Source organism: Thamnophis sirtalis, unplaced genomic scaffold, assembly GCF_051295495.1.
Source record: "Thamnophis sirtalis isolate CommonGarterSnake01/CBP01778 unplaced genomic scaffold, rThaSir2_p1.2 scaffold_9, whole genome shotgun sequence".
Taxonomy (NCBI): domain Eukaryota; kingdom Metazoa; phylum Chordata; class Lepidosauria; order Squamata; family Natricidae; genus Thamnophis; species Thamnophis sirtalis.
This window is the reverse complement of record NW_028261389.1, coordinates 7546896-7572742: the sequence shown is the minus strand read 5'-3', so window position 1 is coordinate 7572742 and position 25847 is coordinate 7546896. Positions and strand designations below refer to the sequence as shown.

Genomic DNA, 25847 nt, shown 5'->3' with positions numbered 1-25847 from the left:
CATCATTTGAAACTACAAGGCAAAATTGCTGGGACGTGTTTGCAAGATCAAGCAATGAAGGCACACATCATATTGTAGTGTCGCATTACAATAATAAAAAAAAGGTTCAGCAATGGAGGCCATGCGTGTTTTTTTTTCAAAAGACAAAGGGATTATGTGTGTTTCTTTTGTCTTTGAGGAAGAAGAGGTTTCGCTTCTCATCCAAGGAGCTTCATTGGTTGTGATGGTGGAGGTGGTGGTGGGGATGGAAAGATAGGTTCTGACCTTCCATCTCCCCACCATCCAGTCTCAACTGTCAGTACCTGACAGTAGGGTAGGACAAGAAGCAATGGGTGGAAACTAATCAAGGAGAGAAGCAACTTAGAACTGAGGAGGAATTTCCTGACAGTTAGAACAATTAACCAGTGGAACAGAATTTGCCTCCAGAAATTGTGAGTGCCCCAACACTGGAAGCTTTTAAGAAGATGTTGGATACCCATTTGTCTGAAGTGGCATAGGGTTTCCTGCCTGAGCTGGGGGTTGGACTAGAAAACCTCCAAGGTCCCTTCCAACTCTGCTATTGTATTGTATCGTTACCTTCCCATTGAACTCTGTTATCCTATTCTATTCTATTCTATTCCATTCCATTCCATTCCATTCCATTCCATTCCATTCCATTCTATTCTACCTATAGCAATAGCACTTAGACTTATATTCCCCTACACAGCTCTGTCTAAGTCTGTGGTAGTCAGCCTGGTCCCTACCGCCCGCTACTGGGCGTTCCAGCTTTCATGGTGGGCAGTAGGGGTTTGCTGTAACTCTGCTTTATAAATTTTTATAAAGTACAGTTACTTCCCTACTTTATCAATCACCATTACTGTGGAACCGGTGGGCGGTTAGAAAATTTCACTACTAACAGAGATACAAAAGTGGGCGGTAGGTATAAAAAGGTTGACAACCCCTGGTCTAAGTGGTTTACAGAGTCAGCCTATTGCCCCCCAACAATCTGGGTCCTCATTTGACCCACCTCGAAAGGACGGAAGGCTGAGTCAACCTTCAGCCTGGTGAGATTCGAACTGTCAAATTGCAGGCAGCTGGTAGTCAGCAGAAGCAGCCTGCAGTACTGCACTCTAGCCACTGCGCCACCGCGGCTCATAGCTCTCCTTCCATCTCCCTACCATCACAGTGATAGCAATAGCAATAGCAATAGCAATAGCAGTAGACTTATATACCGCTTCATAGGCCTTTCAGGCCTCTCTAAGCGGTTTACAGAGAGTCAGCATATTGCCCCCAACAATCTGAGTCCTCATTTTACCCACCTCGAAAGGATGGAAGGCTGAGTCAACCCTGAGCCGGTGAGATTTGAACCGCTGACCTGCTGATCTAGCAGTAGCCTGCAGTGCTGCATTTAACCACTGCGCCACCTTGGATGAAGTGTCTTCTTCTGCCTCCTCCAAACAACCGCAACAGCGACAAGCCCAGTTGTCTTTCGAAAAAGCACAACTATGACCTGGATGACTGAGAATCTCCACAGACAATGGAGGCCGTACATTTATAACTCATCCCGAAGAAGGACACGTGGGTTGTTAAATCATTGGTCAGCCTGACTGGTTTCAGAATGGACAATGTCCTTCAGAGGGCATCTACAGATAACCCTCAATGTGCAACAGTTCATTTACCAACCATTCGGCGTTAGAACTCCACTGGATAAAATGACTTATGACTATTTGACAACATCCCCAATGCCCGTGTGATCGAAATCCGAATGCTTGGCAACTGACTCACATTTATGACGGTTGCAGTGTCCCAGGGTCACATGATCCCCTTTTGCAACCTTCTGACGAGGAAAGTCAAAGATAAGATTCACTTAACAACCGTGTAACTAACTTAACAGCTGCAGAGATTCACTTAACAACTGTAAGGAAAGCCATAAAATGGGGCAAAACTCACTTAACTAATGTATCGCTTAGTAACAGAAATGCTGGGCTCAATTGTGGTCGTGACTCAAGGACTATCTGTATTTATACCATCCATCCCTTCTTTCTCGCTTATAATGTTTGCATTTTGTTTGCATCCCACCAAAAGAAATGTCCTTACTGGATGATTCAGAAGAAACGCTCATTAATGAACTAATATACTTTGGTCAGCACTGGGCTTGCGGTTAAATTTTTACACAGCAGTTATCAACAGCAACAGGAAGAAGCTAAGTCATGGCTTTGCTATGCCATTTCACTTTCCCAAAGAAATTCTGGTACTTATGCAACTTCTTTTTAAAAGCCTGGTTCTTATGCAACATCATGCTTTTAAAAAAGAAAAGAAAAGAGGAACTGCACTCTGTGTGCCTGAGATAAAGAACATATGTACACAGATGTGGATAGGAAAGAAAGATAGATAGAAAGAAAGAAAGATGAAAGAAGGAAGGAAGGAAGGAAGGGGGAGAGAGGAAGAAAGGGACAAAGGAAGAAAACAGAGAGAGAGGGAGGAAGAAAGAAAGAAAAGAAGAAAGAAGGAAGGAAGGAAAAAGGAGAGAGGAAGAAAGGAAGAAAGGAAGAAAACAGAGGGGGGAAGGAAGGAAGGAAGAGGGAGAGAGGAAGAAAGGGACAAAGGAAGAAAACAGAGAGAGAGGGAGGAAGGAAGAAAGAAGGAAGGAAGAAAGAAGGAAGGAAGGAAGGAAGAGGGAGAGATGAAGAAAGGAAGAAAACAGAGAGGGAGAAGGAAGGAAAGTAGCGAAAGAGAAGGAGGAAGGGATTGAAGGAAGGGAAGAAAAAAGAGAGGGAGAAATAAAGGCAGGCAGAGGGAAGGATGGAGGGAGGGAGGAAGGAAGGAAAGAAGGACTAAGGGAAATTGAATAAAGAGAAAGAGAGGTGAAAGATGGCTGAATGGATAAAGACAGAGTTAGAAATATAGATATACACGCAGTTATACAGATACACTGAGAGGCGAATGGATATGTATAAAACGTACATCTTTTCTGTGGAATTCATTGGTAAAATCAATCTCCTTTTAGACAAGAGAAAGAGCCTCATATGTGTTCACATTCTCACCACCCAATCTTACATTAGGGGGGGGGGGAGGAAATTTGTAATTGTATCAGAGTTTCTGATTTCTTAGGATGCTTCCGGGACCCTCCCAGAATAAAACTGAGACCCAGAAGGAAATTGGGTTGTGGAAGAAATCTTGCTGACAAATGTACTAACTCACAAATTGGCTACGCGGCTTAAAATGCTGTCCACTAATGGCCATCTGGAGGCTCCCGTATTTCTGGAATTTATTTGTTTTAAAACCCAGATATATTAAACCCGTTCTCATACAAATTGACACTGTAAAACAGGGGTGTCCAAACTTGGGAACTTTAAGACTTTTGGACCTCAACTCCCAGAATTCCCCAGCCAGGAACTGTATGGGAATTTTGACAACATTTATTTCACCAGGGAAAAAAAAAATACAGCTATTATAAAGGTTGCAGGCAGAGACTATATTCGAGCTTTTATGCACTCTGAAGGACTTTTTCGGGTTATTTCTGCAACACTATACAGCTCTATTCTATTAGAAGTTATTATTTGACAGAACAACATGACAAACAGGAATAGCAAATTCATTCTGCTAGAGATAGTGTCTTGTTTTTCTATTTTTCCTTGTTTTATTGAACTCATTGTCTAAAAGAATGTCCTAAAAAGAGCAAGGGGAGGGGGAGGGATGCATGATTTAAATACTTAAAGGCATAGGATGTAGGCTGGGTTTGCAAATCACAATAAGCTACACTATTGTTAGAGCAGAATTTGTTGAAAAATAGCTAGCTTCCTACAACGTGGCCTGTTAAAACTGAGCAACCCACATCATACAGGTAGTCCTCAAGTTACAACAGTTTACTTAGGGACTCTTCAAAGTTACAACAACACTGAAGAAAGTTTGATGAAAAGAAAGACCAGGGGAGACATGATAGCAGTGTTCCACTATCTCAGGGGTTGCCACAAAGAAGAGGGAGTCAAACTATTCTCCAAGGCACCTGAGTGTAGAACAAGAAGCAATGGGTGGAAACTAATGAAGGAGAGAAGCAACTTAGAACTGAGGAGAAATTCCCTGAGAGTCAGAACAATGAATCGGTGGAACAACTTGCCTCCAGAAGTTGTGAACGCTCCAACACTGGAGGTTTTTAAGAAGTTGTTGAATATCCATTTGTCTGAAGTGGTGTAGGGTTTCCTGCCTAAACAGGGGGTTGGACTAGAAGGCCTCCAAGGTCCCTTCCAACTCTGTTATTCTATTCTATTCTATCCTATCCTATCCTATCATGACCGTTTTTCACACTTACAACCATTGCAGTATCACCCTTGACCCTCATGATCAAAATTCAGATGCTTGGCAACAGACTCATATTTATGACGGTTGCAGTGTCCCGGGGTCATGTGATCTCGTTTTCTGACCAGAAGTCAATAAAGAAGCCAGATTCACTTAACAACCATGCTACTAATTTAACAACTGCAGTGATTCACTTAACAACCATGGCAAGAAAGGTCGTAAAGTGGGGCACTTAAAAAAAGTCTCATTTAACAACAGAAATGCCGGGCTCCATTGTGGTCGCAAGTCAAGGACTACCTGTACTTGAATATAATTTGAGAAATTGCTGTTATTGAAATTAGAAAACTTTGGAGACAGTAAAGTTATTGTGCTGAGTATCTTTGGAATACGAGTAAGTGAATTTGTTTGTAGAAACTGTGGAGTATCTGGAGAATATGACTGGGGGGAGGAACTGAGTTTGCAGTTAATGGAAACCAGCTTAATTATTCTTGCTGAATAAAGAGGAGAAACCTGAACACGATTTGCAGTTTTCTAAATTTTATGCTGTTGTTCCCCAGTGCCAAAAAATAAAAATAAAAACTCCCAGGAGGAAGGTTTGAGAAAGTTGTGGTTGGATGGAGTTGATGAAATCCTGGAAAAAAGAAATATGAAAAGTTCCATTTGTCTATTTTATGTCTCCCAATATTCCCCGTTGTTGGATGAGCTTTTTTTTTTTGTAAAAATAAAATAAAAATAAAAGAAAGCTTTTCTGCTCTGGAGCATCTCCAAATGTGTGGTCTGCACTTCCTAGAATTCACTACAATGCCCATGCCGGATGGGGAATTTTGGATGTTGAAATCCTCACAGATGGAGAGGGCTTGGCCCGGGAATTTCTGCTCTAATGTTAGGAAAGACAGAGGACATGTAAACATATCTTGGGAGACTTGTGAAATCTTCAGATGTTGATTGTTTTTCCTCCACACAATAACTGCCTATGCATATAACAGATCAGTGGTCCCTAAACTTAGCAACTTTAAGAGTTGTGGACTTCAACTCCCAGAATTCTCCGGCCAGCTGGGAATTGAAGTCCACAACTCTTAAAGTTGCTAAGTTTGAACACCTCTGTAATAGATGAACATAGAAGAGAATATTTGTAGCTCACAGTTGAACGGTGGTCCTTGGTAATGTTGAGTTGGCCATGCCCACCTCGTCACATGACCACTAAGCCCCGCCTACCCACCTGGTCATTAGGACAGAGAACTGGTTGTTAAATTATTTGAATCCCACCACTAGCCTGTTGTGTGTGCATGAGGCTCTAATTAAAACATGGTCATGTTTCAGTTTATGCTCCCCTGTTAATGTTTGCATGGTTTGTTTGTCCCTGTGATAGAAACTCTCATTCTAACCTGGACGGAAGGAAGATTCATAAATTGTTTTATGGGAATCATTACTTTTTCTTTAAAAGGGAATCGTGCTTTTCTTCCTAGCCCCCATCAGATCTGGCTCATTTCCAAACCCCATTTTTCTCTGCATTACCTTCTTGTTGGGTTCTTGGGAGATAAGAGCCGAGGTGGTGCAGTGGTTAGAGTGCAGTACTGCAGGCCATTTCAGCTGACTGCTATCTGCAGTTCGGCGGTTCAAATCTCACCGGCTCAGGGTTGACTCAGCCTTCCATCCTTCCAAGGTGGGTGAAATGAGGACCCAGACTGTGGGGGCGATATGCTGACTCTGTAAACCGCTTAGAGAGGGCTGAAAGCCCTATGAAGCGGTATATAAGTCTAACTGCTATTGCTATTGCTATTTATCCTGCTAACGGAGAAGCCGAGTCTCCGGCCACTTTTGGGGTGATTTCTTCTTTCCAACCTTCCGTTGGGTTGAAAAGAAGAAAAAGGGCATTTTTAAAATTTTTATTTTTGAAGGCGGGAGGGAGGGAGGGAGGGGGAGTGGAGGAAGGGGTCGAAGGCTGACATGGCGAGGACCACAATAAGCAGTTGTCAGGGCTGATAATGGGCCCTTTTAGCAAGCCATATTTTTCTTCTCTAAACAGTGGTGTCAGCTGTCAAGAGACGAAATGCGAACAACAAGAGGGGTCAGGGTGACCCCCTTCCACCCCTTTAGCGGGCAGATTAGAATAAAGCAATGCGCTATGCCACGGGAATGGGGGAGGGGGGAGGAGAAAGAACCTCTAAGAAAAATCTGGAAGATTGTAATTCTTTAAAGCCTCCCCCACCCCCCATCAAACACAAAGGGGTTCACTTTGCAGAACGTTTACAGTGTTGGGCATTTAACTGCAAAACCGTTCTCTTAAAGCGACAGTGCGCTCAAAGGGGGAACGGCCTGCCCCTCCTATTTATATAGGGTTCCACCACAAAACCGCGGTAGAATAAAGCGCGCTCGACGAAAGCGCGTATGTGACGTCATCACAGCGCGACGAAAACATCGCGCTGTGAGCGGTAAATTTAAAATTAAAGCGAAAACCTTACCCTAACCCCCCCAAACCTAACCCTAAACCTAACCCTAAACCTAACTCTTAACCTAACCCTAAACCTAACCCTTAACCTAACCCTAAACCTAACCCTAAACCTAACCCTTAACCTAACCCTTAACCTAACCCTAAACCTAACCCTAAATCTAACCCTTAACCTAACCCTAAACCTAACCCTAACCCTAAACCTTAACCTAACCCTAAACCTAAACCTAACCCTTAACCTAACCCTAAACCTAACCCTAACCCTAACGCTTAACGTAACCCTAACCCTAACCCTAACCCTAACCCTAACCCTAACCCTTAACCTAACCCTAACCCTAACCCTAACCCTAACCCTAACCCTAAACCTAAACCTAACCCTTACCTTTATGTGAATCGGCTTGCTTTAATTTTATTTTAATTTTAATATAATTTATTTTTAATTTTTTTCGTCGCGCTGCTGATGACGTCACGTACACGCTTTAATCGGGCGCGCTTTAGTCTACCGCGGTTTTGACGGGTCACGTTTATATAGACCAGAGACGGCAACACTTTTCGCCGCCGAGTGCCCAAACCAGAACGCACGTGGAGGTGCGTGCCTTTGTGCACGCCAGAGTGTTGTAAACCCAAAGACCAAGTAGCCGGTGTGCATGCATATGCTGGAAACCTGAAAGGCAGTTGGTCAGCGCATGGATGCGCATCTTGGCTAGCTGGTCTTCGTGTGCATGGGAGCACTGGAAACCCAAAGACTAACTGGCCAGCACGCACATGCCTGCTTTTTGGGCTGTTTGGGGGGCCGTTTTCAGGTTGTTTTTGGTCATTTTCAGGCTGGTTTTTTTTGGATATTTTCTGGGCCATTTTCAGGCCATTTTTCAGGTCAAACACGGCCTGAAAATGCCTCAAATATGGCCTGAAAATGGCTCACAAATGACCTGTTTTTTGGCCATTTTTCGGGCTCTTTTCAGGCTGTTTTCTGGCATTCCGGCATCCACGAAGACCAGCTGGTGATGGCACGCATGCCCACAGAGCATGCTACCTCTGGCACGTGTGCCATAGGTTCGCCCTCACAGATATAGAACATTGTTTTTCAATGTCAGTGACTTTCATGAGGTGTGGACTTCAACTCCCAGAATTCCCCAGCCAGCAAATGCTGGCTGGGGAATTCTGGGAGTTGAAGTCCACACTTTGTAAAGTCGCTGTGGTTCAGAAACACTTCTATGATTCTTCTGAGTTGGAGAAATTCAGAGAATCTCCCCTGGTTGGCTTTATCTAAAGAATCTAAAGGTATCACTTTTAAAAAACAAAAAACAGGGTATTTCAGAACTGGAAAAAGGACCAAAAAGGAAAATCAGGGGACGCAGTATCTTCTCAGCAAGGAGCAACTGAAAAATCTGTGGAATTTTTTTATTTTATTTTTATGTTATATTTATTTTAGCTTTTTAAAATGTATTTACAAATTATTACTTTTTTAGCTAAGTCAAGGCAGCAAACTGATCTAATACTCCTTCCTCCTCCTATTCCCCCCCCAATAAAAACAACCCTGTCAGGTAGGCTGGGCAAGAGTGACTGGTATAAAGTCACCTAGCCAGCTTTCATGGCTAAGACGGGGCTAGAACTCACGGTCTCCTGGTGATTGGCCCAAAGTCACCCAGCTGGCTTTCATCACTAAGGTGGAACTAGAACTCACAGTCTCCTGGTGATTGGCCCAAAATCACCCAGCTGGCTTTCATGCCCAAGGCGGGACTAGAACTCACAGTCTCCTAGTGATTGTCCCAAATTGCAAAGAAATTTAATATTTGAAGTAACCCAAACAGTCTTTATTCCTCCTGTTAGTGTAAGGGGTTATTCAATCATCATTTAGATGAGTCCAGGTTTTGAAGGACACGTGTCCAAAGCATGTCAGATGCATTTTTTTAAAAAAACAAAAACAAAAAAAAACCCCTTGGTGGTCTTAAGTCTTGATTTAAAAATATATGACACTGCTCTTAAAGTAAGAGATTCAGGATAAAATTGTGGAAGCAAGTAAGAGAGGCATATGCATACAGAAATAGATACTAATGAAATGCTAGCATGTGGTTATGGATTAAATCTTTGGCATAGTTAAGGATGAAAGATGTTTAAATAACTGTAGTCAACTAAAAGTGGAGGTATAATGATGTTAATATGGTAAACATTTGAGTTAAGATATTTGAATTAATATGAATTAATGGAAGAGATGCACCAAAACATGTTGTAACCAGCTGATATACTTTTTTTATAATATATACCTGTGTTTTTTTTCTTTTTTCTTTTGTTTTTTTCTTTTTCTTCCCTGCCTCGTTTTTTGTTTTTTGTCTTTTTTGTGTTTTGATTTTTTCCTTTCCCACCGGTGTGGGCATGTGTTGTTTATGTAACAAAATTTTTAAAAAATATTATTATTATTAATAATAATAATAAAGAAATAGATACTCCCTGTCTCTCTCTGTCTGTTTCTCCATTTCTCTCTGTTTCTGTCTGTCTGTCTGTCTGTCTGTCTCTCCGAGGTGGCGCAGTGGTTAAATGCAGCACTGCAGGCTACTGCTAGATCAGCAGTTCAGCGGTTCAAATCCCACCGGCTCAGGGTTGACTCAGCCTTCCATCCTTCCGAGGTGGGTAAAATGAGGACCCAGATTGTTGGGGGCAATATGCTGACTCTCTGTAAACCGCTTAGAGAGGCCTGAAAGCCCTATGAAGCGGTATATAAGTCTACTGCTATTGCTATTGCTCTCCCTCTCTCTCTCACACACACACCTATATCTTTTAAAAAGAAATTGCAGATTGATGCAGAAAGGAGGGAAACGTACAAATGATTGCATGCACAATTGACGCAGACTGATGAGGACAGACTGATCCACTCATCAATAAGAAGAACTCGGGCCTCGCAAGGCGCCAGCGTTTCAAAAATAATGGTGCTTTCTTGTAATAAAACCACAATCTAGAATGAAGAGCGAAAAGGTTTCTCAACCCCAGGGTCATCTTGCAAATGTTCTCTTGCTCTAAAGAGTTGTCTCAAGTAATTGCATGGCATGACTTCCGAGGGCACCTCCATCGTCTGCAACTAGATATAAAAAGGAAACAATTGCTAAATGTCAAAGCCCCTTTTTAACAAGCGAGGCTCCTGCAAAAAACAGCAGGGTTTTAAAGTGCTTGGACTAAAGGAGGGTGAACTGTGGAAAGGGCAGGTTATGTTTCCCCCGGAGGAGGTCGGAGGTTACAGATGTCTTCGAATACATCACATAGAAATGGAATTATTTTTTCTGTAACGCTCCGGAGAGTCGGTGGGGCATAGTGGTTAAGGCAACAGGAGTGAAGCCTTAGGGATGAAAACTGGCTAGGTGACTTTGGGCCAATCACCAAGAGAGGGCACGTTCTAGTCCCACCCTTAGGCATGAGAACCAATTGGGTGACTTTGGGCCATTGGGCCAATCACCAGGAGTCTGAGAGTTCTAGTCCCGCCTTAGGGATGAAAACTGACTAGGTGACTTTGGGCCAATCACCAAGAGAGGGCACCTTCTAGTCCCACCCTTAGGCATGAGAACCAATTGGGTGACTTTGGGCCATTGGGCCAATCACCAGGAGTCTGAGAGTTCTAGTCCTGTTTAGGGATGAAAATTGACTAGGTGACTTTGGGCCAATCATCAGGAGTCTGAGAGTTCTAGTCCCACCCTTAGGCATGAGAATCAACTGGGTTTGAGCCAACCATCCAGGAGATTATGAGTTCCACTTTACTTTACAGAAGAAACCCTGGTCCAAATTATGCTCATAAAATCGAGAATTACTTGCCTTTAAACTGAATATTGAGTTCACAGACAATTATTTTAAGCCGTGGTGATACAGTGGCACTGCAGGCTAACTCACTGCTCACTGCCAGGAGTTCAATCCTGACCGGCTCAAGGTTGACTCAGCCTTCCATCCTTCCGAGGTTGGCAAAACGAGGAGCCAGATTGTTGGAGTCAATAGGCTGACTCTGTAAACCACTTAAGACAGGGCTGTAAAGCAGGGGTGGGATTCTACCAATTTGAACCGGTTTGGGGGAACCGGTAGCTCCGACGGACCAGTTTGGGCGAACCGGAGTGAATCGCTTCACTCCGATGATCGAGTGGCGCCATCCATCCGCCTCTGTGCTTTACTCACCTGTATCTTCTCAGCTGAGTCGCGGGCAAGAGGGGATCAAAAGCCTCAGCTATTTTCCTCCCCAGAAGTAATGAGGAAGGAAAGGCGTATGCAAAGCACCCAATCATCGAACCAGTTGTTTAAACCGGTAGGATCCCATCGCTGCTGTAAAAGCATTATGAAGCGGTATAGCAATAGCAGTAGACTTATATACCGCTTCATAGGGCTTTCAGCCCTCTCTAAGCGGTTTACAGAGAGTCAGCCTCTTGCCCCCAACAATCTGGGTCCTCATTTTACCCACCTCGGAAGGATGGAAGTCTGAGTCAACCTTGAGCCGGTGAGATTTGAACCGCTGAACTGCTGATCTAGCAGTAGCCTGCAGTGCTGCATTTAACCACTGCGCCACCTTGGCTCTTTATTATGAAGCGGTATATAAATCCAGGGACTATTGCTATTGCTTTTAAGTATGGCAACAGGTTTCTCAGCACAAAACCTATCATGCAGCTATGCAATCTAATCTTCGGCATCAGACGGGTGGGATTCCTCCTTCTCCATGACGCCAAATGTCGCTATTTGCAAAGGGAGAATCCCATTACTACGGAATGTGAGCGCGTCAGCAAAATTCAAGTCACAACAACCTGATCACTGCCAGAATTAAACACACCATTTGAAGGCGACTTATCTCCCGATGGTGAAGCTTTGCCCTAAGTGCCAAGATGGTGAAACCCAAGACTGTTTTTTAAACCCGTGTGTAAAGCACAGCCATGAAAGTAAAGCCATGTGCTCGATTTTTTACAAAATAAGTAAATCGCACCAAGATATAAAATATAGGTCAGACGCGGCCCCTGAGTGGAGCAACAGCAGGATTATGTGGGATTTAGCTATACTGTTGTCTTTCGTTGCAAGGATTTGGAGAAAGCTGAGATAGCATTTTTAAAAATACATCTCACATCAGCAAAGGAACACAATTCTACGATTTTCATATTTGCGAGGAGGTATTACAGCCTAACGCAGGACTATTTATTCACTGGCCTCGTTCCGTCTTGTTCTTATCTTCCACAAAGTCAGAATCCAAGACAGGTTTTTACATTTAGAATAGAATAACAGAGTTGGAAGCGACCTTGGAGGTCTTCTAGTCCAACCCCCTGCTTAGGCAGGAAAACCTACGCCACTTCAGACAAATGGCTATCCAACATCTTCTTAAAAACTCCCAGTGTTGGAGCATTTACAACTTTTGGAGGCAAGCAGTTCCACTGATTAATTGTTCTAACTGTCAGGAAATTCCTCCTCAGTTCTAAGTTGCTTCTCTCCTTGATTAGTTCCTACCCATTGGAGGAGGGAGGGAGAGAGGGGGAGGGAGGGAAGGAGGGGGAGAGAGGGAGGGGGAGGGAGAGAGGGAGGGAGATGAGGAGAGAAGGAGAGATAGGGAGGGTGAGAGAGGAGGAGAGAGGGACAAGAGGAGAGGAAGGGAGGGAAGGAGGGGGAGGGAGAGAGGGAGGGGGAGGAAGGAGGAGAGAGGGAGAGGGAGGGGAGGGAGGGAGGTGAGGAGAGAGGGAGATAGGGAGAGGGGAGCGTGGGTGAGAGAGGAGGAGAGAGGGGGGAGAGGGACAAGGGGAGAGGGAGGGAGGGGGTGGGAGAGAGGAGGAGAGAGGGAGAGGGGGAGAGAAGGAAGGATGGAGAGGGAGAGAGAGAGGGGGAGGGAGAGAGGGAGGGGGAGAGAGGGAGATGAGGAGAGAGGGAGTGATAGGGAGAGGGGAGGGTGTGGGAGAGAGGAGGAGAGAGGGAGAGATAGGGAGAGAGAGACAAGGAGAGAGGGAGGGGGAGGGAGAGAGGAGGAGAGAGGGAGAGGGGGAGAGAGGGAGGATGAGAGGGAGAGAGAGGAGGAGAGAGGGAGGGAAGGAGAGAGGCGGGGGAGAGAACAGTAAAGACTGCCTTAAGGAGGCAGGATGCTTTAATTGGAAATGGAAGATTTCATCTTGTTTTCTAGAGAAAACATCTCATCTGATTTCTGGATAATCTAACCCTAGACAGGCCAACCTTGACAATCATTACTTTAATTCGCTTTTATCTGCATTTGCTGTTCACTGCATATTCTCTCTTTCTCCTTAACATTTAAATTTAGACTGCTAACTTCCACATGTTGCTTTATGCTTTTGCTCCACCGTAAATTGTCTCAGACATTAATAAATCTGCAGCTGCGGCTGTAGTAGCAGCAGCAGCATTAGTAGGCATTGCTATGGCTACTACTACGAGCATCATTTTATTAAGGCAATAAGGCCATTTTTTTAATCAGACCAGTTTTTCTTTTAGCTATGTCAGATGTTTTGCTAACACGCCACTAACAGCCATTAATAAAACCCTTAATGGAATTAGTCCTGTCGGATTTTATTTTAGAGAACGGGGACAAAAGCCATATTTTATTCTTTTAAGAGTCTTCTATTGTCTTCTGTTGATTTATATGGCCAACTGGACAACTTAATACTTACACCCACATAACAGAAGAATTCAATTTGCTAATCATTATGTCAAAATGTCTTTTCTCAGTTATTTATGTCACGGCAAATAGACTTTGTTTTTCCCTGAAGATGTTTTGCTTCTCATCCAAGAAGCATCTTCAGAACTGAGGAAGCTTCTTGGATGGGAAGTGAAACGTCTTCAGGGGAAAACAAAGAAAACTCAGGTTGCCTTTTGGGGAAAAACAAAACACCTTTGGGATATTATGTGAAAAATAACTCAAATGCCAAAAATAACCTCCACCCCAAACAAAACCCAGTTGCAATGTTGCACATTAAAAAGGAGCAGCCCGGGTGTCTGGCTCCATCCATATCTTGGCAAGGCTCAAAAGTCATCCATGAGGTCATATAGATGCTCTAGCTTGGGTGGAGAAGCAACATAAGGTGTTAGATGCAAGTTGATACCCCAAACTTGAGACAACTTGAGACAAGCATACCAAAATAGATGCTGCAGGCTGCTGAATTCTTAAAAGTGAGACAGACTGCGAGCTCAACCAGTTTGAAGTCAATCTCTCTGTAGCTTTCCTATTGGACATGTCTTCTGAAAAAGAAGGAAGGAAGGAAGGAAGGAAGGAAGGAAGGAAGGAAGGAAGGAAGGAAGGAAGGAAGGAAGGAAAAAAAGAAGTGAAGAAGGAAAGGAAGGAAGAAAGGAAGGAAGGAAGGAAAGAAGGAAGGAAGGGGGAGTAAAAGAAAGGAAGGAAAGAAAGAAAGAAGGAAGAATGGGAAGGAAGAATGGGAAGGAAAAGGAATGAAAGAAAGAAAGAAATTTATTGTGACAGAGGGAGGGAGAGAGAAAGAAAAAAAAAGAAAGAAAGAAGAAAGGAAGGAAAGAAAGAAAGGGATTAAGACAGAGAGAGAAAGAAAAGAAAGAAACAGAAAAAGAAAGAAACAGGAAAGGAAAGGAACAAAGGAAGAAAAGAAGGAATAATAATGGGAAGGAGGAAGGAAAGAAGGAAAGAAAGATTGAGACAGGAGGAGGGAGAAGGAAAAAATAAAAATAAAAAAAGAAGAAGGAAAGGAAGGAAGAGATTAAGACAGAATGAGAGAAAGAGAAGCAGAAAAAGAAAGGAAAGAAAGAAGGAAGGAAGGAAGGAAGGAAGGAAGGAAGGAAGGAAGGAAGGAAGGAAGGAAGGAAGGAAGGAAGAGGGAGTAAAAGAAAGGAAGGAAGGAAAGAAGGAAGAATAATGGGAAGGAAAAGGAGGGAATGAAAGAAAGAAATTGATTGTGACAGAGGGAGGGAGAGAGAAAGAAAAAAGAAAAAGAAAGAAAGAAAGAAAGGAAGGAAGAGATTAAGACAGAGAGAGAAAGAAAAGAAAGAAACAGAAAAAGAAAGAAACAGGAAAGGAAAGGAACAAAGGAAGAAAATAAGGAATAATAATGGGAAGGAGCAGGGAAAGAAGGAAAGAAAGATTGAGACAGGAGGAGGGAGAAGGAAAAAAGAAAAATAAAGAAAAAAAGAAGAACGAAAGGAAGGAAGGAAGAGATTAAGACAGAACGAGAGAAAGAAAAGCAGAAAAAGAAAGAAAGGAAAGAAAAGAGGAAGAAAGGAAGGACCGACCTGAAATCCAGAATCTCCTCTTTATAGTTACAGAATGAGGGAACAATCGCCCCTTTCCTTCAGATGATTCATATGTAGTTCTTAGAATAGTAGTTTCATATAGCAAGAACCAACCCTAGAAGCACAAAGTGTATCACTGGGGAAACTAGCAGAAGACAAAAAGAGGAAGAAGAGAAAGAGGGAGGAGAATAAAAGTGAAAGATAGAGAAAGCCCAACATGGCTGCTAATCCACCGATCTCACTCCTGCGAAGAGTTCGTCCAGATGCAGAAATATTAACACAATCCTTGAGAAGGGTGGACCAAAGGCCCCAAGCCAAGCCTAAACATCTGGCTGACCATGCAACGAACCACGATAATCACCTCTGATCTCACTCTCTTCTTTAGTTTTCAAACTGGGTGTGAGGGCAACCTTTCCACAACACTATAATCATTACGTTTACAATATAGTCACTTCATTATTCCAGTGGGAAAATCAGGTTTTCTGAATTTGGAAGCAAATTCAGAACCTCTGGAACAAAGCACGGAGGAGCAAATTGAAAAATAAAACACATCTCTCCAAAAAACAAGCAAGAGGGACTTTGACATGTGAAGAAAAAAAAAATTCGACTCATGGAAACCATTTTTACATTTTTTTCCTTACCTCATGGACAAGGGCCAGGCTACCTTCTATGAAAGGAAGTCCTTCCTTTTTTTTCCCCCCAACCCAGGAATAGAAGAGTAACAAGAGTTGGAAGGGACCTTGGAGGTCTTCTAGTCCAACCCCCTGCTCAAGCAGGAGACCCTACACCATTTCAGTTGTCCAGTGTCTTAAAAACCTCCGGTGTTGAAACAACCCACAATTTTTGCAGGGCAACCTCAGTTGTGGGACTTGCTCCTCAACATCCTGGCCCCGCTTCAGAACCCGTAGGAGAAGCTTCCTTCGGGCGAAAATACAAAGGCATATTAAGTGGGAGAAAGGCAAAAAGGACACACTACCTCATGTCTTGGGTGCAGATCTGAGAATTACGGGCAGTTCCTCGCGCTTCTTTTTGCTGCGTCCCAACACTTTGGGTGCTTCTGAGTGTGCGTCTTTGCAACCCAAGGTTTCACGACGGCCTCTCCGCTTCCTTTGTGGTTTTTCGTCACAGGCTATAGCTTCCGTTACTGATGAGAAGTCTCATTTGCACTAAGGCAATGCTTTTTTGGGGGGGGGGAGGAGAGGAGGGGAAATGCTAGCAGGTTTATCAGTGGTTTTAAGGGAAAAAAAATAGATGGTCTCCTACTTCGTTGGGAAGCCTTTCAAGCTGGTTTTTTTTTTTTAAGATCTACATTTCCCACTTTCATGCCCCTCACGAAAGAAGCGTAAAGAAACTTACTTTAAGTTCCTAGTCCTCAGTTTCGTTCTTGCCTTTGATGGAGGCTAGAGGTTAAATGCACAACCAACGACTTACTAACCTGCCTTGAGTTAAGTCTTGGTGGTCCGTGACCGTGGTTCATGGCCACAAAAGGTATTTTAAGGGTTTCCACGTTGAAGAAAAAGTTGAAAACCGTACCTTGGGCTAGGGGTGTCAAATGCAAGGCTTGTGGGCCAGATCCCTGTGGGGCTGCCTAAGATTTTGTGTATTTCAGTCAACTTCTGCCAACAACACAAAATAAGCCACAGGTTCTCCTGAACGACTTGGGAAAATTATAATCAGTTATATTAAGGCCATCATCATGACTGTATAATCTGCGCATTCCCAGTTTAACTGCAGAATAGCAATAGCAGTAGACTTATATACCGCTTCATAGGGCTTTCAGCCCTCTCTAAGCGGTTTACAGAGAGTCAGCATATTGCCCCCAACAATCTGGGTCCTCATTTTACCCACCTCGGAAGGATGGAAGGCTGAGTCAACCCTGAGCCGGTGAGATTTGAACCGCTGAACTGCTGATCTAGCAGTAGCCTGCAGTGCTGCATTTAACCACTGCGCCACCTCGGCTCTGGTGGCGCACCTGCCTTCCATTGAGGGCCTGCACACTGCACGAGACAAAAAGGGGGCCGTGAAAATATCTACAGACCCCTCGCATCCTGGACATAAATTGTTTCAACTCCTAGCCTCAAAAGGACGCTATAGGGCACTGCACACCAAAACAACTAGACACAAGAACAGTTTTTTTCCTGAAAGCCATCACTCTGCCAAACAAATAATTCCCTCACCACTGTCAAACCATTCACTAAGGCTGCATTACTATGACTATTAGTCTTCTCATCGTTCCTATCGTCCATTTATTTATAGCAATTAGACTTATATACCGCTTCATAGGGGTTTCAGCCCTCTCTAAGCGGTTTATAGAGTCAGCATATTGCCCCCAACAATCCAGGTCCTCATTTTACCCACCTCGGAAGGATGGAAGGCTGAGTCAACCCTGAGCCGGTGAGATTTGAACTGCTGAACTGCAGTCAGCTGAAGTAGCCTGCAGTGCTGCATTTAACCACTGCGCCACCTCGGCTCTTTACAAATTTTAATTTACACTGGTGGGATTCCATATATTTTTTTTTACTACTATGAGCGTGGCTTGGTGGGCATGGCTTGGGTTGGTGGGCGTGGCTATGTGAGCGTGGCAGGGGAAGGTTACTGCAAAATCCCCATTCCCTCCCAATCAGCTGGGACTCGGGAGGCAGAGAATAGATGGGGGCGGGGCCAGTCAGAAATGGTATTTAGTGGTTCTCCGGACTACTCAATATTTCTGCTACCCGTTCTCCAGGACGGGTCAGAACCTGCTGAATACCTTCTCTGCCGTGGTGCCTCTGATAGCAAAAAGGGAGCTCAGGAGGGCCACATGTGGCTGGCAAAGAGTTGTAAGAAGCTGTGGCTGCCAAAAACGGAGCTTGGGAATGCTCGGGCCACCACAGGTACCCCTGACATGAGTGATGTTGAGCTGGCCATGCCCACTCTGGCCATGCCCACCACAGCTGCCCAAGGTCAAACACAATAGCAATAGCAGTTAGACTTATATAGGAGCCAAGGTGGCGCAGTGGTTAAATGCAGCACTGCAGGCTACTGCTAGATCAGCAGTTCGGCGGTTCAAATCTCACCGGCTCAGGGTTGACTCAGCCTTCCATCCTTCCGAGGTGGGTAAAATGAGGACCCAGATTGTTGGGGGCAATATGCTGACTCTCTGTAAACCGCTTAGAGAGGCCTGAAAGGCCTATGAAGCGGTATATAAGTCTACTGCTATTATATACCGCTTCATAGGGCTTTCAGCCCTCTCTAAGCGGTTTACAGAGTCAGCATATCGCCCCCACAGTCTGGGTCCTCACCTCGGAAGGATGGAAGGAAGGGTGAGTCAACCTTGAGTCGGTGAGATTTGAACCGCTGAACTGCAGATAGCAGTCAGCTGTAGTGGCCTTCAGTACTGCACCCTAACCACTGCGCCACCTCGGCTCTTAAGAAATCATAACATTTCTTCAACCCTGATGTGCCCCTCAATGAAATCGAGTTGACACCCATTCCCTAGGCAGTAGAAAGGGGTGTGTGTGAAAAATCAATCTATTTTCCAAAGCAGGACAGAAAGCCATGGGTGGAAACTAATCAAGGAGAGAAGCAACCTAGAACTAAGGAGAAACTTCCTGAGAGTTAGAACCATTAATCAGTGGGACAACTTGTCTTCAGAAGTTGTGAATGCTCCAACACTGGAGGTTTTTAAGAAGATGTTTGGACAGCCATTTGTTTGGAACAGTATTGGTCCATGATGACAAACTAGAGGTGGCACTCTCTGCGGGCACATGCTCCGTCACCCCAGCTGGTCGTCAGGTTTCCGGTGCATTTTCTGGTTTGGGCACTGTGCCTAAAAGGTTCGCCATCACTGGTATAGGGTCTCCTGCTTGAGTAGGGGAGTAGACTAGAAGACCTCCAAGGTCTCTTCCAACTTTGTTATTCTGTTATCTCTGCTGCCCCCAAAAACACGTCAACTCAATCAACGGGCCCTACGGTGGGGTTCCCGTATTCCATTTTTCACAAGTTTTCACGAGTTTCTCCTAGGCACCAGTCCTGATGGCGAACCTCAATAATAAACACTTAATTGCTTGTTTCACTCGTCACCTAAAGTGCCTTGCGCCCTGAAGCACAACGGCGGAAGCTAATGTGACACATTATTATGCTTATCTCAGAAAAGAAATATTACTGCAAAAGGAGCCTAAGTGCTTCAAGCTTTCCCTGCATGGCAGAGTCTAATTTTAGAACGATTCCCTCGTCCGCCAGAGAATCTGTGGCATGTACGGCCCAGGCCCATTTCTAACATTTTTTTTTAAACAAAAAAAATTGCTAGAGTTGTACGTTAAGAGGTGCTCATGAATGCATGGTTGTGTAGGCTGGATAATCGGATAAGAAGTTCTCTCCTAACTGAAGGGATGTTTCAGCAATGGCAGGATCAAAATTGATAAAACATAAATAAAATTTGTTTAGTGACTGTCCAAAATTACAAGGGAAAAAAGTGACGGATGTGTTCTAACCCAGCTTCCCAAATAGAACAAACCCTCTCTAGTTAGCAATAGCAATAGCAGTTAGACTTATATACCGCTTCATAGGGCTTTCAGCCCTCTCTAAGCAGTTTACAGAGTCAGCATATCACCCCCCACAGTCTGGGTCCTCATTTCACCCACCTCGGAAGGATGGAAGGCTGAGTCAACCTTGAGCCGGTGAGATTAGAACCGCCGAACTGCAGATAGCAGTCAGCTGAAGTGGCTGCAGTACTGCACTCTACCCACTGCGCCACCAATGATTCCTTTATTATGAGTGTCAGCAACCACGGCAAAAAGTTTCTCTCTCAATACAGGCTAACACGTCTCTCTGATCAGGAGATCTATTCATCTCTGCCCTCTGCCTTTTATCCCCAGAGCTAGGATGGGGCTTCGCTAGCAGCAATGGCTCTTCCTTCCCAAGGACCGGCCCATAGATTTCCACTGCTCTCCTCTCCTCTCTCCGCCTTCTGTGCATCCACGTGTCAGGCACTGGACCCAGCTGCTCCTCCTCTTCCTCATCAGCCACCTCCAGGCCTGGGGTCTGTTGACTCTTCATCTGAGGGTTGATGGACAGCCCAGGCTCCACCTCTGTCTGTCTCTTTCTTTTCCAACTCCATTCCCTCTTCCCCCTCGGAGATCTCAGGCTGCTTTGATGCTGACCCTGACTCCTCCCCTCCTCATCTGAGGTTGTAAAATGTGGCCAAAGTCACTTGAGTCTCAGCTAGAAACAAAAATTGGGCTCAATTTTTCAGCCCAACCTTCCAGACCTCATGGATGACTTTTGAGCCTTGCCAAGATATGGATGGAGCCAGAGCGCACCAAAGACCCCACAGTTCCGCCTTGAGCTACGAATACTCTTTTCTATTCGTACATTTATATCGGTACAATTCACAATCTTCATTTCAAGTTCAACTTCTGGGTGCAGAAGTTTTCATCATCAATGGATGTTGTGTGAATCTGAGCTGCAAGTCAAATATAGCTTCCACTGAAATCATGCCTAGCAAGTGAGCACAGGGTGTGTTGCCTGCTTGGCTGACCCTAAATCTCATAGCAGGCATTTGGGGAGGAAATGGACACACCACTCAAGAAGGGGAAGAACCCACAGAAGAAGAAGCTTTTTAAAACACAGGAGAAGGAGGAAGCTGTTGCTCTGCAAGGGTGTTTCTGCAGAATCTGCATTTCAGCCCAACCTTCCAGCACAGAGGCCTTCCAGATGTGGGTTGGGGTGAGAAAATGGCTGTCATTTCAGAACATCTGGGACAGTAACCTATTTGAGAAAAAGCTGCTTTAAAATATGAGAAGGTTTGTGGTGGAAAGAATTTAAGGATACGGTGCAATTATATGTTAATATTGCAAGGGCATTTAATTTGCTAGGACATGAACAACAGTATTTATTGATTGATTTGGGTTTTGTTCTGTCTTTATTATTTTATAGGAAATGTTCATATGCGACACGCCTTCCTCCTCCTCGTTTCCTCACAATAGTCCTCTGAAGTGGGTTGGGTTGAGAGAGGTGACTGATCCAGTCACCCCTTTGACTTCATGCCAAAGATAGGACTAGAACTCACAGTCTCCTGGTGACTGGGCCAAAGTCCCCCAGCCAACTTTCATGGCTAAGGCGGGACTAGAACTCACAGTTTCCTGGTGATTGGCCAAAGTTACCCAACCAGCTTTCATGGCTAAGGTAGGACTAGAATCACAGTCTCCTGGTGATTGGCCAAAGTTACCCAACCAGCTTTCGTGGCTAAGGTGGGACTAGAACTCACAGTCTCCTGGTGATTGGCTAAAGTTACCCAACCAGCTTACATGGCTAAGGCGGGACTAGAATCACAGTCTCCTGGTGATTGGCCAAAGTTACCCAACCAGCTTTCATGGCTAAGGCGGGACTAGAATCACAGTCTCCTGGTGATTGGCCTAAAGTCACCCAACCAGCTTTCATGCCTAAGGCGAGACTAGAACTCACAGTCTTCTGATTTCCAGACCAGCAACTTAATCACTATACCAAACTGTCTAGTTTGGACCCTAGTCGCCAGATTAGAAATCTTATCTTGCATAGGATAGCAGCAGAATGCTTGAGATAAAATTGGATTGCCGCTGTATACAGTATGTGTTCCATACTGGCTCAAACAGGGCCATACGCAATAAACTTTTGTTTTTGAAGTAACATGTCACAAATACAACTGAGGCTGTTTAATCTCTCCTCCATCTTATTAAAAGGCACCATGTGAGAAAGCTTTACTTGATCAACAGCCATGTTGGGCTGCAGAGGTCAATATAGATAAAAGTCCACGTAAGGTTGACCACTTATTTAATTGAATTTGTGATGGCTGCCCACTCCAGTAGATTCTGATCGACCATGGCTTAAACACCATGATATAAAATTAGAATGCAGTGGCTCAGTGGCTAAGACGCTGAGCTTGTCGATCAGAAAGGTCGGCAGTTCAGCGGTTCGAATCCCTAGCGCCGCGTAACGGAGTGAGCTCCTGTTACTTGTCCCAGCTTCTGCCAACCTAGCAGTTTGAAAGCACATAAAAAATGCAAGTAGAAAAATAGGAACCACCTTTGGTGGGAAGGGAACAGTATTCCATGCACCTTCAGCATTTAGTCATGGTGGCCACATGATGACGGAGACATCTTCGGACAGCGCTGGCTCTTTGGCTTTGAAACGGAGATGAGCAGCGCCCCCTAGAGACGTGAACAACTAGCACATATGTGCAAGGGGAAACTTTACCTTTATACTCCTTTTTCATTTCTCTTATTCTTCATTTATTCTGCTTAATTTGTTTATTCCTTTTCAGTCCTTTGAATTAATATTGTTTTAAAAAGGAGTTAAATAGTACTTAGGTATATCTGGTTACGATTATTTTAAAAAAGAAAACAATTATACATGCAGTCCTTGGTTGATCAAGAAATGCAAGCAGGAAAAAAAAGAAGTTTACTGCAGACTCGGTCCCTGGGCCAAAACTGAGAGCAATTCTTCTTTTCAGCGCCATAAATAAACACGAGACACTGATGGGCCTTAAGGGAACATGACTGCAAATCTTTTGCAATGAAGTGAACACCCCAGCAGGTGCCTTCCAAGCCAATTGCTCAAGTTGACTCAAGCAAGGTCAGTTGTGCGCTTCCAAAATATTTGCAAAATATACTTCTGCACATTTAAATATAACTTATTCAACTCTCTCTTCCTCTCCTCTCTCCCTCCTCCCCCCTCCCTCTCTGTGTAAGATTACATAACACCCTGAATCATCAATAATCACACAGGCTATATTTGCACAATGCGCTTCATTAAAATGTGGTTGGGGATAGACTGTTGCTCTATTGGTTGTGAAATCTGCTTCTGCAGACCTGATCGACAACGGAGGGTGAAAATTACATTTAGGTGAGCAGGAGAAAGATAACGTACCACAATTATTTGCATTTATTTCGAAGCTATACGGGTAGCCCTCGACTTATGGTTAGGTTAGGTTTATTGGTTTTGTATGCCGCCCACTCCCGAAAGGACTCCGGGCGGCTCACAATAAACAGGGGAGGGAATAAATAAGACAATACAAACAAATTTTAAAATCCACAACAGTCACAATTAAAACAGGGCTGGGTGCTTTAACAGCTCCCCTGCCATAATCCCCCCTCCCCCCAATTCCCCTGCTGCCTTCCGATCTGAGCCTTTGATTGCAGGTGGAGCCACGTTGCCTTTTCAAACTTGTAATCAGTGAAGCTGGGCTTATATATATATGTGTGTGTGTGTGTGTGTGTTTGAAAAGGCAACGTGACTCTGCATGCAATCAAACTTTTTGAATTCCTCCCCCCTCCCCACACATGCACCTTTTCCAGCTGTTTTAGAGAGGATTTCAACTCTGCTCTTGCTTGCCATCATGAAAAGAAAAAATATATAAAAGGAGAAAGGCAAGAACTCTGAGGTCAGACAGAGGTAGTTGCTCCCAGAGCCTCTAAAAAGCTTCTAAAAAACGCCCTCTACAGGAGGCGAGAGAACCACGTGCCTCATCTACATAAGGAATTTTTCGGCTTTTAACCCTTACTTAGCTCTGCTCGAGTGATCATAAAGTCAGACTAAATGAGGCACTTCGTTCTCCTGCCGCCTCCTGTAGAGGGCACTTTTTTAGAGGCTTTTTTACACAGTTAAGCACTAAGCAGAGTCATCCACTGTGACTCTGGCAGCAACTATCTCAGCCTTTTTCCTTTTACATTTTTTTTCTTTTCATGATGACAGTGGTGAGGCTCTGCCTCCCCTGACTGCACGTCCCTGAGTTCCGCCTACCCACCCGGACGCTTCTGCGCATGTGCAGAAGCATCGTGCGTGAGCACGAGTGAACTGGTGGCCAAAAAGGTTGCAAAATGAGATGCTACTCCTTTAACCATTGCCTTACTTAAAAACTGAAATTTGGAGCTCAATTAAGATTTAAGATTTAGTTTATTTGTATGCCGCCCTTCTCCGGGAGGGACTCAGGGCGGCGAACAACTCAAAAGGGGAAAAGGGGATACAAACACAATACACGTAATTAAAATACACAAGAGTCATACAGCCATTCAAGTCGAGAGGGGAGGGAACTCATCAACCCCAGGCCTGCTGGCACAGCCAGGTTTTGAGAGAGGTGAAGGTCCAAATCTCCGCGGGGAGTTCATTCCAAAGGGCCGGAGCTGCTACAGAGAAGGCCCTCCCCCGGGTGGTAGCCAGATGGCATTGGCTGGTAGACGGAACCCGGAGGAGGCCAACCCTGTGCGATCTAACGGGTCTATGGGAGGTAATTGGCAGCAGGCGGTCTCTCAAGTACTCTCTACTACAAGTTGTAGTCATAAGTCGAGGACTACCCCTACAGTTCTACAGACTGTATGATTCAAACATCTGCTCATTATAAAGCTTTTCCCTACCCTCCCATCAGCCTTTATTTTCACTCTTCATGAGTTTAGTTCTGACAATTCCAGATGCACCACAGGCTAAAATGTAGGACAAAGAGGGGGGAGGAAGTATCAAGGAAAGTTGGGTAGGGATGGGAGGGAGGAGAAAAATAAACACAATTATTTTTTGGGGTGCCAAGTAATGGAGTTCTCAGAAACTGATTATGGTGTCATCGCCAAACCATCAAATATTTGAAGCAATCGAAGCCCAATATTTACCAAGAATGTATCAAGGGGATATCCAACCATTCCTTCTTCCTCTTTCTATTTCTTCCTAATTTCAACATTGGCCTCGCAATGTTTGGCCGCTGCTTTGGAATTTATAAACCACTTAAGTTAAAAACACTTAGTTCGGAGCAAAATTCTCCATCGCTTTGAACTTTTCTCTCTCTCGTGACCATCCTCTGTGTTCTAGACAGCTGTTATTTTGAAGTGTGCGGGAAGCAGAGGTGGGTTCCTACCAGTTCGCACCTATTCGGTAGAACCGGTTCGTCAAATCTACCGAACCGGTTAGAAGAGGTTCCACCAGTGGACCCGGAAAGCAGGCCACACCTACAGAAGAGGTTCCAAACTTTTTTGAAACCCACCACTGGCGGGAAGGTTTGCAATGGTGTCCCAAAAGTGCTTTTCCAAAAAAGTAAATATATTTTCTTGGTTTTTTTGAAAATGTTTCCCTTCGCATCCAAGAAGCTTCTCCTGTTCTGACTGAATGCCAACGACCAGATGCATTTATTTATTAAATGTATATTGCCGCCTACTCATCCATGGTGACTCAAAGCGGCTTACAGAATTTAAAACCACATTTAAAACACTTAAAACTAACCAAAAGAATCAAATAAATTAATATAGTATAATGTAACAAAATCATTTAACAACCGAAATCTTGGGGAGGGGGGGTGTCAATTGTCGTCGTAAGTCAAGGACTACATGTACACCTTCCCATAGTGTTCAAAAATCCATGCAATCTAGGAAAGAGGATGGAACGCAGCTAGATATAAACATTCAGTGTCAGTGTAGTATTCATGAACTGGAATAGGGCTTGGTAACAAGGTCAGCCAATGGGAGCTGAAACAGTTTGCAGCCTGGGTGTGGCTTAGCTCTGTAGCTCTGAGTCGGTGCTGAGCTCAAAACTAGTCTGCTGCTCTGCTCTGAAACTGAAACTGAAACCTCTCTCCTCTGCCTGTGTTTTGCTTGTATTTGCTACCATGTTGGAAAAAACCTGCTTTTGGTATTGTATATTTGGTTCAGGTGTTGTATTATATATAAAGAGAAGTTAATGAATCCTAAGAGCCGAGCTGGCACAGTGGTTAGGGTGCAGTACTGCAGGCCACTTCAGCTGACTGTTATCTGCAGTTCAGCGGTTCTAATCTCACCGGCTCAAGGTTGACTCAGCCTTCCATCCTTCCAAGGTGGGTGAAATGAGGGACCCAGACTGTGGGGGCGATATGCTGACTCTGTAAACCGCTTAGAGAGGGCTGAAAGCCCTATGAAGCGGTATATAAGTCTAACTGCTATTGCTATTGCTATTG

The 25847-nt window shown here is 44.3% G+C and overlaps 1 protein-coding gene across 23 annotated transcripts in view; it reads right to left on the bottom strand.

The window, feature by feature from the left end:
- CELF2 (CUGBP Elav-like family member 2) overlaps nt 1-25847 on the bottom strand; it is a 669316-nt gene that overhangs the window by 253531 nt on the left and 389938 nt on the right. The window contains exon 1 of one of the 23 annotated variants that reach the window (XM_087722729.1): nt 15900-15931. The exons of the other annotated variants lie outside the window; for them this stretch is intronic. Coding sequence (XP_087578855.1) covers nt 15900-15904 — 5 coding nt within the window. The 5' untranslated portion in view covers nt 15905-15931. Of the gene's footprint in view, nt 1-15899; nt 15932-25847 lie in introns of those variants that run through there. 23 annotated transcript variants of the gene reach the window in all.